General features: G+C 51.7%; 1 protein-coding gene across 1 annotated transcript in view; it reads left to right on the top strand.

Annotated features, from left to right (window-relative positions):
* NCOR2 (nuclear receptor corepressor 2) overlaps positions 1-11,150 on the top strand; it is a 332,048-nt gene that overhangs the window by 313,629 nt on the left and 7,269 nt on the right. The window contains exons 39-43 of the mRNA XM_015419296.1: positions 843-991; positions 3,045-3,238; positions 6,206-6,346; positions 7,200-7,345; positions 8,735-8,788. Coding sequence (XP_015274782.1) covers positions 843-991; positions 3,045-3,238; positions 6,206-6,346; positions 7,200-7,345; positions 8,735-8,788 — 684 coding nt within the window. The remainder of the gene's footprint in view (positions 1-842; positions 992-3,044; positions 3,239-6,205; positions 6,347-7,199; positions 7,346-8,734; positions 8,789-11,150) is intronic.

The following is an 11,150-nucleotide window of genomic DNA, read 5'->3' as shown; positions in this document are numbered from 1 at the left end:
AGCATAATAGGCCACACCCAACAGCAGAAATTCATTAGCATATCGGGCCACACCCCTGACTGCACCGCTCATTAGCACATTAGGCTGCACCCACATGTTACCAGAAGTGTGGTTATCCAGCCACACCCACCTTTTCCTTGTTATTCTGTTTACCTTGCTTGTTGTCAAAACCCAGGGCCTTTTTTTGTAGCAGGAACTCCTTTGCATGTTAGGCCACACACCCCTAATGTAGCCAATCCTAACGCGTTTCTGCTGTTAGGTGTGGCCTATTATGCTAATGAGTTCCTGCTGAGCGTGGCCAACTTGGGAGCCAGCCGGAACTCCGTTCCTGTGCGTTCCTGCCCCAAAATAGCCCTGGCTCTTCTGTTATTGAGGATCTTCCCCATTATATTCTTGAATGCTCAACGTTTACCCAACCTAGGTTAAAATCTCTCTCCGGTATTTTATCGGACTTAAGTTTCTATTCAGACCCTGAGAAGCTTGTATTCTTGTTAGCGGAGTCCAATGCCAATATATCTCATAGAATGGATTTATATGCCTCAGCTGCAAAGAAAATACAGGGCCAACGCTGTTCTTATGGGAACTAATTAATATTGATCTTAGTGGGCACCTTTTGATTTAAGTAATCGCTTATAACTTCAGTTTTATGGTTTTCTTTATATCTTAAATTTTACCCTCTTTTATACCACTATTCATATTTATAGTATTCCCCTCTGTTGTTATCCTTGGTTTGTAATGGCCTATGGCTAAATACAAATACAAGTAAATTTCAAATTTCACATGTGTTCCCAAGGTCTTGACTCCTCCCGGGCTGCTTGCGCCCGGTTTTCTTCTCTCCGCAGGTCCCCTGAAGCCTTCTCCCACAGAAATCTCTCACCTACAGCAGCTCCACCAGCTCCCTGATGGTCGGCAGTCGCCAGGCCAAGCGTTCCCGGGATCACAAAATTCCAAAGGCCACCAGCGGGTCGTCACCTTGGCTCAGCACATCAGCGTAATTAGCACTCGTCGCTTCCCTTCCAACCGCAGGCCGCGTAGGGCAGCGCTTTTGCAAGGGTGCATGTGGCAGGGAGGGGCCGGTCGCCACAGAAAGGCCTCGCAGCCCCAAGCTTGGCTGCCAAACGTGGGAATTTTCCACCGGAAGGAATTACCTGTGCCTCCCGCTGAAAGACTCAGCGCACAAATGGATCTGTTTTCATGCTTAAGAGAATTGCCTTTGAATCAAACAGCCTGGCTAATCTGTTCAGAGAAGCCTTTTTTTCACATGGGTGCCTCCTTTAGAAGCATTCTGTAACCATCCCCGCAGATGCAAAGTGCGCAGTCTGCTGCAGCTGGAACAGCTGTTTCAAAGGCCTGTGCCTCAAGCAAATATTCATAAAAGCCAAAGCGCAATTAACATCTGCCATTCATATGCAAGCGTGGTTTTGCTTCCCCTTTGCATCTCGGCAGCCTAAACCTAGCAGGACTGTTCCCTCCCAAGTTTCATATCTGGGCCTGGGAATGTTTAGGTTTTCTACCTAGAATTTAAGGAATCCCGCTGCCGAAATAACTGGGTTGTCTCCTAGCTCAGTGCTCTTCATGGTGAGTGCTGGGGGACCTGAGTGCCTTTGGAAGCACCGTTTGAGAAGTTCCTCAGTTAGGAGGCCAGGAATGACAGGCAGGCTTCTGCAGAAGACAGCCTGCGTCCTGAGATGCTCCTCCTCCTCCATAATGCACGGCTTCAAGACAGCATTCAGTGCTTTCCCTCTGGCCTAACAAGACCTTGTGTGTGCCTTTGAGCCTACCCCAGAATTCTGCCTATAATGTTGCATGTGACCCTTGACCTTGTGTGTACCTTTGAGCCTGCCCCAGAATTCTGCCTATAATGTTGCATGACTTGCACGGGAAACATGCAGCAAACAATTCCTCTGCAATGAAGTCTGAGTGGAAGGGGTTCTCTGACAGTAGACCGTTCATTAGACCATTGTGATAGGGAAATCCATTCTCTCCCCCCCCCCCATTTATGATAACAGGTTTAACTTGGGCAAGGGGGGGATCGGGTGGAGCAAGTGTCATAACTCAGATCGTCCCGACTCTGTCTTAGCTCTGGCAGCTCCTCTGAGTTCTTGCTTGTGGGGAAAGGGGGGGGGCATCATGGGGAAAGTGCCCAACCCCCCCCCTTGGGGCAGCCACATGGAAAGACGGCAGCCCAGGGGCCACATGAGTAATGCTCACGCAGGGCCTCATGGTGGTGGCACCTGCCATCCGAGCACTCACTGCGCATCGCAAGACCCTCCTAGCTGCTTGTTCAGAGGAGTTTAGCCGTGTTGGTCTGTTGCTGCAAAACGGGGAAAAGCCCAGTAGCCACCCCTAAGACAAACAAGCTTTATTGTTGCATAAGCTTTTGAGAAACACAGCTCTCTTCGTCAGATGCTCCGTGCATCTGACGAAGAGAGCTGTGTTTCTCGAAAGCTTATGTTACCATAAAGTTTGTTGTTTATTTATTTATTTATTATTTCGACTTGTATCCAGCCTTGCCGGACAAGCTGGCCCAAGGCGGCTTACAGATATTAAAATACAATAAAAGCATAAATGCAATAAAATGCATGTAAGCTACATAAAATACTAACATAGAGAATACAGTAGATGGCGGCATTCATTAAGCAGTCCCTTAAATGAAAGGCGGTATCCAACAGTCTATCGTAGGGCCATGATGTATTCCGGTGGCTCATTTATCAGTGGCGGCTCCTAATCGAAAGCCTGGTGGAAGAGCTCCATCTTGCAGGCCCTGCTGAAATGTAAAAGGTCCTGAGGGCCCTGATCTCTTCTGGGAGCTCATTCCACCAGTACAGAGCTACCACTGAGAAGACCCTGGCCCTGATTGTGGCCAGCCTGGCATCTTTAGGACCTGGGAGGCCAATCGATTTTGTGACCCTGAGCGCAGTGCTCTCTGGGTTGTTAGTCTTAAAGGAGCTACTGGGCTTTTTACTATCTAGCTCCTTGTGTGTATTGTGCAAGGAAAGATCCCTGCACCCAACTGAACTGTGTCCCCCCCCCCTTCCTTACAGGAGGTGATCACACAAGATTACACGCGCCACCATCCCCAGCAGCTCAACTCCCACCTCCAGTCCCCAGTGTATTCCTTCCCGGGAGCGCCATGTCCTGTGCTGGACCTCCGGCGAACTCCCAGCGAAGCTTACGCCCAGCAGCAGGAGCACCTCCCGGCCTCGAGAATCTCTCCGGAGAGCGAAGGATGCAAGAGGTGAGGCCACTCTCTCATTCCGCTCCACTTCCCCTTCTCTTGATTCCCCGTGCTGCAGATTTCCTGTCTTGATACGTCAGGCGGGTTATAAACCGGAAGGGGTACAGTCCAGCCAAACAGTTGTGCGGTTTTATCAGCCGTGTTGATTTCTTGGGGACAGAGGTAGACGCGTTTAACTTTTCTGTGGAAGTAAGGGGGGTCTGAAGTTCATTATCGTGGCTTCTGTACAGTCCCAGGCCAATGTGTGCCTGCACAGGAGACCACTCGATGAACAGCAGTTACAGGTAAGTGCAACCCTGTTTTTTAGATTTTATATAGTTTACTTCATTCGCACCCTGCTTTTCTCCCTAAGGGGGACCCAAAGCAGCCTGCGTTGTTCTCCTCTCTTCCATTTTATCCTCACAACAGCCCTGTGAGGTAGGTTTGTGTGAGTCTCGCCAGGTCACCCAACAGGCTTCCATGGCAGAGAGGGGATTCAAGCCTGGGTCTCCCCAATCCTAGCCTGTCTGTCTGTCTGCCAGACCCCCCAGTCCAGTTATACTCAACAACTCTCTCTTGGCAGTGATAGGTTTATTGAGATGTATGCAAGATCCAGAAAGTCACTGTGTGAGAACTGAAGACTTTAGGCAGGTACAAGCTTAATATAGATCATTCGAATAAAAGCCCCTTCCTTCCCCCAGGCATACGTCACACTCACACCACGCCTAATGTTGCCATCCGAGTCAAGTGAAAGATATATGTCTTGGTTATCTGCAGCTCAAGTTGGTACAGAGAAGCTCTCAAGGACACCTTACCCCGGGAAAGGGAAAGGAGGTGTGACTTGCGAGGAAAGTTATGTCTTCTAGAAGCAAAGGTCCCATTCTCTTACTCATTCACTCTACCCCCCTCCCTGCAGGAATTCCCTCCCCCCAATAACTACAGCAACCAAAGCGAGCACAGTGAAGCATGGTTTGACACTGTCTAACCATTATATAGCCGGCTGCAGTGGGTCAGAGGTTAAGACGCTGAGCTGCAGACTGGAAGGTCTGTAGTTCGGTAGTTCGGGACCCAAGGGCCGTGTGACGGAGCTCCCGTCTCTGGCCCCAGCTCCTGCCAACCTAGCAGTTAGAAAGCAAGAAATTGCAAGTAGATAAATAGGTACCGCTTCGGTGGGAAGGTAACAGCGTTCCGTGCACCTCGGCATCTAGTCATGCCAGCCACATGACCACAGAAACGTCTTCGGACAGCGCTGGCTCTTCGGCTTGGAAACGGAGATGAGCACCGCACCCCTAGAGTCGGATTCGACTGGCTTTCGAGCAAGGGAAACCTTTCCCTTTCCTAACCATTATATACCACATTGGCTTAGTTTTTACCATTGCAAACCTAAAGCAAAGGGAACCCACCCCTATAGTCACTGTGAGAGAAATCGTGAGCCCACGTTCACAGGGTTCCTGCAGCCTGAGTCATTTGCCCCAGCTGTTCTCCCACCCCTGCCCAAAGAAGCCTAATAGGAAGCTGCCTTCCCCCGAGTCAGACCGCTGGCCCACCCAGGCCACTCTTCCTGGCAGGTGTGCTTCAGAATCTGCAGCGGGAGTTCTTCAGATTACCTACAGCCTGATCCTTTCAAGGGGAGATGATGGGGATTGAACCCGGGACCTTCTGTGTGCAAAACAGATGGTCTGACACAGCCAGCCCCACACGGTCCCCAACGGCTAGATTTCAGGTCCACAAATCGTGATCCATCAAGGGGCAGTTGTCTTGCCTGTTAGTATGTTTACAGTATGCAGACTTCATAAACCGTTCCTTTGCTGGCCTTGCCTCGTTCCGTCCTCCCCCAGCTAGTCTTAAGAAGAGCCCTGCTGGATCAGACCAGTGAGGGTCCATCTAGTCCAGCCTCCTGTCTCCCACAGTGGCCAACCAGTTCCTCTGGAGGGCCAACAACAGGGCAGAGAGGCCGAGGCCTTCATAAGAACATCAGAAGAGCCGAGTCTTGCTGGATCAGACCAGTGGTCCATTTAGTCCAGCCTCCTGTCTCACACAGTGGCCAACCAGTTCCTCTGGAGGGCCAACAACAGGGCAGAGAGGCCGAGGCCTTCATAAGAACATCAGAAGAGCCCTGCTGGATCAGACCAGTGAGGGTCCAATCTAGTCCAGCCTCCTCTCTCACACAGTGGCCAACCAGTTCCTCTGGAGGGCCAACAACAGGGCAGAGAGGCCGAGGCCTTCATAAGAACATCAGAAGAGCCCTGCTGGGTCAGACCAATGAGGGTCCATCTAGTCCAGCCTCCTGTCTCACACAGTGGCGAACCAGCTCCTCTGGAGGGCCAACAACAGGGCACAGAGGACCAGGCCTTCCCCTGATAAGAACATACGAAGAGCCCTGCCGGATCAGACCAGTGAGGGTCCACCTAGTCCAGCCTCCTCTCTCACACAGTGGCCAACCAGTTCCTCTGGAGGGCCAACAACAGGGCAGAGAGGCCAAGGCCTTCATAAGAACATCAGAAGAGCCCTGCTGGGTCAGACCAATGAGGGTCCATCTAATCCAGCCTCCTGTCTCACACAGTGGCGAACCCGCTCCTCTGGAGGGCCAACAACAGGGCACAGAGGACCAGGCCTTCCCCTGATAAGAACATACGAAGAGCCCTGCCGGATCAGACCAGTGAGGGTCCACCTAGTCCAGCCTCCTGTCTCACACAGTGGCCAATTGGTTCCTCTGGAGGGCCAATAACAGGGCATGGAGGCCAAGGCTTTCCCCTGATGCTGCCTCCTGACTCTGGGATTCAGGGGCTTCGTGCTAGTAGCCACTGCTAGACATCCTCCATGAATCAAAGCTGTTTATTCCTATAAGAACATAAGTATTCAGTGTTTTGTGTTTTCCAGTCAACGTTGGCCACTGTTGCAAAATGGTTTTTACTTCCATCCGCTCTGCTGTCTCAGCCGGAAAAGAAAACAGTCTAGCTCACCCAGTTCTCACGACTGCCTCCTCAGGTCTCCGGAACCTGTCAAAGCGCCTGCTTCTGACAACTGCATAGAACCCATCTCTCCGCCAGAGGGAATGGGAGAGCCTGATCCCTTGCGGAACGCCACATATCCCATCCTGTATCGAGAAGGGGAACAGCTGGAGCAGAGGTAAGCGGGGAGAGGCAAGAAAGCAGAGCACCAGGAAGGAGGAGCTAATAACCTTGTTTTTTGTTGACTGCTCCCCACCACCACCAATTTCGTATCCCAGCAAATAGATCAAGACGGGTAGCCATCAGTGTTCCCTCTATGCTGAGTCAGTCTGAGCTAGCTCACAGTTTTTTAGTCTCCGGCTCACGCGGTTTTGTCTTCGCTCAGGAAGGAGGGCTCCAGAGCAAACTAAGTTATGCAGCAGCTCTAAAGGCCTCTGTAGGCCCGACTTGACTGAACTCCCAGGGTGAGCTCTGGAAGCTTTTATAGGCCTTATATGGGCTCGTGCTCCAACCATGGTTCGTTTCCGGGTTCGTGCCCATCCCTCCTAGGGGCTGAAGCCCTTAGGGCCTCAGATTGAGCACCAAGTGCCCAGGCCTCCCTGTGGCCCACTTGAAGGAAGCCACCAAGGCGGCAGAAGGCCTGTGGGATGGAGCAACAGGCACTGCCCTGTTTGCCACTGTCCACTGGTTTGCTCTGTCTCCCTGGACCCAGTCTCCAGTGCTGCCCAGAGGCAGACAGGGAGAAGGTAAGCTGTGACAGAAGCCAAGAGAGATGGGTAAGGCAGCAGTAGAAATTGCACGGGAAAGCAGCTAGGAACGCCAGAAGTTGGCAGTGGGCTTTCTGCCACGGGACGGGCTTTGGCAATACCTCCCTGTGCTGGCCCTGCCTTGAGGCTGGATACCTGACCCTTCTCTCTCCCTAAGGCCGGACGCTGGCAGTGGGGTCCATCAGGCCAGGTGGTAGCGGTGGGGAGTTCTGACCACCCCCACCCCTCCCCATGCAGCCAGCTGACGGCCTTTCAACCTTGCAGGATGGGCTCCAAATCCCCCGGGAACAACGCGCAGCCCCCGGCCTTCTTCAGCAAACTGACAGAAAGCAATTCAGCCATGGTGAAATCCAAGAAGCAAGAAATGATCAAGAAGCTGAGCACAAACAACAGGAGCGAGGCGGAATACAGTAAGCAGCCAGGGTTCCCTCTAAGCCGAGTTAGTGTGAGCTAGCTCACAGTTTTTTAGCCTCCGACTCACACATTTTTTGTCTCGGCTCAGGAAGGATGGCTCCAGAAGAGCAAACTGATTTATGCAGCAGCCAAATCGCTTGCTCACAACTTTAATGCCAGTAGCTCACCAAGTAGAATTTTTTGCTTACGGGACTCCGTAGCTTAGCGGGAGCATTGGTAAGCAGCCAGAGGCTGAAGTCAATTGAGCTACGGTGGCCGTTATTTAAGGGTGCGCTAAATGGGTTGGTTTTTGCACCCCGCCTTTGGCTGGCGGGATGGCTGGTTGAAACCTTCCATAAGGTAGATTCAAGTCCAGTAGCACTTCAAAGGCGAACAAGATTTTCGGGGAGTACGCTTTCAAGAGTCGAGGCTTTGTCTCTCGAAAACATATATCTGAAAATCTTTTTGGTCTCCACGGTGCTCCTGGATTCGAATCTGGCTGTCCTACAGCAGACCAGCATGCTGCCCTCTGAAACTCTCTTCCATAAGGTACGGCTGAGCTCTGTAGGTCGCGGTGGCTCAAGTGGTTAAGACACTGAACTGCAGGCTGTGGAAGGTCAGTAGTTCAGCAGTTCGAGACCCGGGTGTGCCGCATGACGGAGTGAGCTCCCGTCTCTGGTTCCAGCTCCTGCCAACCTAGCAGTTCGAAAGCAAGAAACTGCAAGTAGATAAATAGGTACCGCTTCAGTGGGAAGGTCACAGCGTTCCGTGCGCCTTGGTGTTTAGTCATGCCGGCCACGTGACCACGGAAACGTCTTCGGACAGCGCTGGCTCTTCGGCTTTGAAACGGAGATGAGCACCGCAACCCTAGAGTCGGATTCGACTGGCTTTCGAGCAAGGGAACCTTTACCTTTACTTCACGTTCGAAATGCTATATGCCTCTGTTTGTTAACTGCTGGTGGAATAGATAGGCCCGGAATTTAATTTAGCCCTGCCGTAATTAAAGCAGCTGCCATTAAATTGATCTGCTTCCCTCTCAGGAAAAAAAAACGTACAGCTCAAGAGGGGCGAGAGACTTTCCGTCTGGAGATCCCTGTCCTCAAACCTAATCTTGTGACCTCTTTCTTGCCATTCTCTTTGAGAGGAAGAAACGGGTAACGCCCCACATCTTATGCAGAGTTCTGTCATTTTAAGGACAGCAGTAACTCCCGATTCTTGACTATTAAAGAGCAAGCAGTCGCAGGACTTGGGAATGCCATTCATCGGGCGTTTCTCCAGTTGGAATCAATAAGAGTTTTACAGGAGGGCAATTAACGTTCCTACTATATAATCAGCCCTATCAAGGTGGTACTCCGATCTAAGGGCTCTCCTTCATTCTCTCCCCCTACTTCCCTGTGTGCCTCCAGATGTTGGACAACCCGGAACAGAGATTTTCAACATGCCAGCCATTACTGGGACAGGTAACCTGCATTGCATTTACTCCCCACTTTGCACTCCCGAAAGGATTTTCAAAGCTGCCTTCCCGTAACTAGGCGTTCCTTATGTGGTCGTGAGCAACGGGGGGACTGATCCTCCAGTCGGGAAAAGTAAGGTTAAGGTCTGACCCTGGTCCCTTTGCTGAGCTTCGATTCCTGAGAAGTGCACAAGATGACAACGTGGGATCCCCCCCCTCCCCCCCCGTTTTCAAAATGTGCATGGGGTGGGTCGTCAAAGAACCTCCTTTGAGGAAGGCGGGTGGGAAATGGGCCGATCGGCTGAGGGAGGGAGTGGGAGAAACGTAGGAAGTTGGAATGATTTAAAAAAAAAAAAAAATACTGCTCTCCCCCTCTCTCTCTCTCTCTCTCTCTCTTTTTTAATTTTGTCCCTCTTGCCCTGGGGGTGACTGGCAAGTGGCTGAACCGGAGTGCCTCCTGCGATCTCTGTGCACTGCTGCACTATAACTGCATGGCTTCTGATGACTCACCATGGCAATACAAAACACAACCCCAAACCAGAAACCCACATCACTGTTCCCTTGCCCCTTCTCCCAGTACGAAGGCCTTCGTTCCCGTAGCCGTAGGATCGGGCGGGGCGGGGGGGGACTTTGAGGAAATCACAGTCAAAGAAGGCGGGGGGAACGGCATCCGGGTAAGGACACCGAAGGCAGCCGAGGGCAAATAAGATACCTGCCATTTCGCCCAAGAGCGTGCCCCCACCCCCGGCCGTATAGGGTAGGTTTTCTTTTAAAGAATCAGATTAAATTGGACAAAGAAGAACTGGAACTATCTAGGCTGCAGAATCGCCTGCCGGGGAAACGAGCCCTTCCGTTCCCTATTCTTGCCACCTGGATCAAAACGCCCTGTACTGAGATTATATTTGGAATTAAGGAGCTCGTACAGATGAGCAAAATACCCCCAGGGTGGGTTCTTCCTTGGTCATCTGTTCCATCTGCCAGGGGTAAGGAGGATGTGGCCGCGTGTGGGGAAGAGACGTAGGTGTGCGTCTCGCAGAGACTTTGTCACTGGGCCATTCGTCTGCATTGTTCATAGGCTCAAAGCAGAGTTGAGTCAGTAGCATCAACGAGTGGGGCATTCAATAAACAGTGCCACAGGATTAGGGCCGTAGAACGAACCGGAAGTCTAAAAACCGAAGCAAGGCATAAGCCGTAACACGACACATTAAATGATGCAAAAATTTGTAAGTTTCTAGTCCCCCCCCCCCAAATTTCATAAGTTCCTAGTTTCAGCAAGCTATACACAGCAGTATAGACTGCAGTCCCTAACGCTTTTCCCAAGTAACTTGGTGAATCATGTAGTGAAGGGCAAGCCTGTCACCTGCGTAGAAAAGCCCCCTTGAATCATTCCGTTTTGCATAGTTTGCGGGGGAAAGCGGGCCCTTCCCCAAAGGGGGGGGGGGACACAGCAGAGACGGCGGTTTGAGCTCTCCCTCCCACCCGGCATCTGGACATTTTTATCAGCAAAGCTTGTTTCCAGTCGAGGGTGTGTAGGAATGCGGGGACTCTCTTCCTGTGAATGGTCTCTTTTTTCCCCCCAGGGAGCAAACAACAACTCTGCCTATCCAGAGCAATTTGCTTCTTGAGTGCTTACCGCCCTGTGAACATTAGGAGCATCCCTTATGGGTCATACCGCTCGTTCCGCCATTTAATTGTCTGTCTGACCCATGGCTGGCGCTTTCCAAAAGTCCTTTCCACGTGGGGAAGGGTTCAGGTGTTTGAAATTCCTCCCTACTGAGCCCAAATCTTGTCTGACCCCATCACGGTTGCAGGAATGACTCCCTGCCAATAATACACCCCACCCCCAGCTCATGCAGATTAGGCCATGAGAAAGCACAGCCCGTCGCTGCATGTGCGACCGTCCCTCTGTAGGGGGCAGTGTGTCCACAGGGATCCTCCTCGCTGGAGAATTCTGGACGTCTGACCTGGCCTGTAGTCAAAGGGCCACCCGGCAACCGCCACAACGTGGCTCCCTCCCCCCCCAAAAAAACCAGTCTTGCTAGGATGAGCCTAAAGCCGTCACCTCCTGCCCTTCAGCCTTGGGGAAGAAACTGAATGCTTGTGATGTCTGATTGTGTGTATGTGTGTGCGCGCGCGCAAGAGAGAGAGATGTGTCCACGCGTGTGCATCATTCCAGAAACAAAAATCCATAAGTACTTTTTGTTTCCCTTTGTCTTCCCTGCAACACCTTTCGGGCAGGGTTGAGGAATTGCATATGTTTTTTGGGGGGAACAGACAGCGACAGTTGCGACAGAGTCTGTTCCTTTGCAAGAATGTGCTGACAGTTTGTTTCTTCCCTCCTCCCCCCTCCCCTTGTTGCCTTTCCTCCC

This window comes from Gekko japonicus, unplaced genomic scaffold (assembly GCF_001447785.1).
Source record: "Gekko japonicus isolate JY-2015 unplaced genomic scaffold, Gekko_japonicus_V1.1 scaffold181, whole genome shotgun sequence".
Lineage (NCBI taxonomy): Eukaryota > Metazoa > Chordata > Lepidosauria > Squamata > Gekkonidae > Gekko > Gekko japonicus.
The sequence above is the reverse complement of the archived record's forward strand: the minus strand, read 5'-3'. Positions and strand labels throughout refer to the sequence as shown.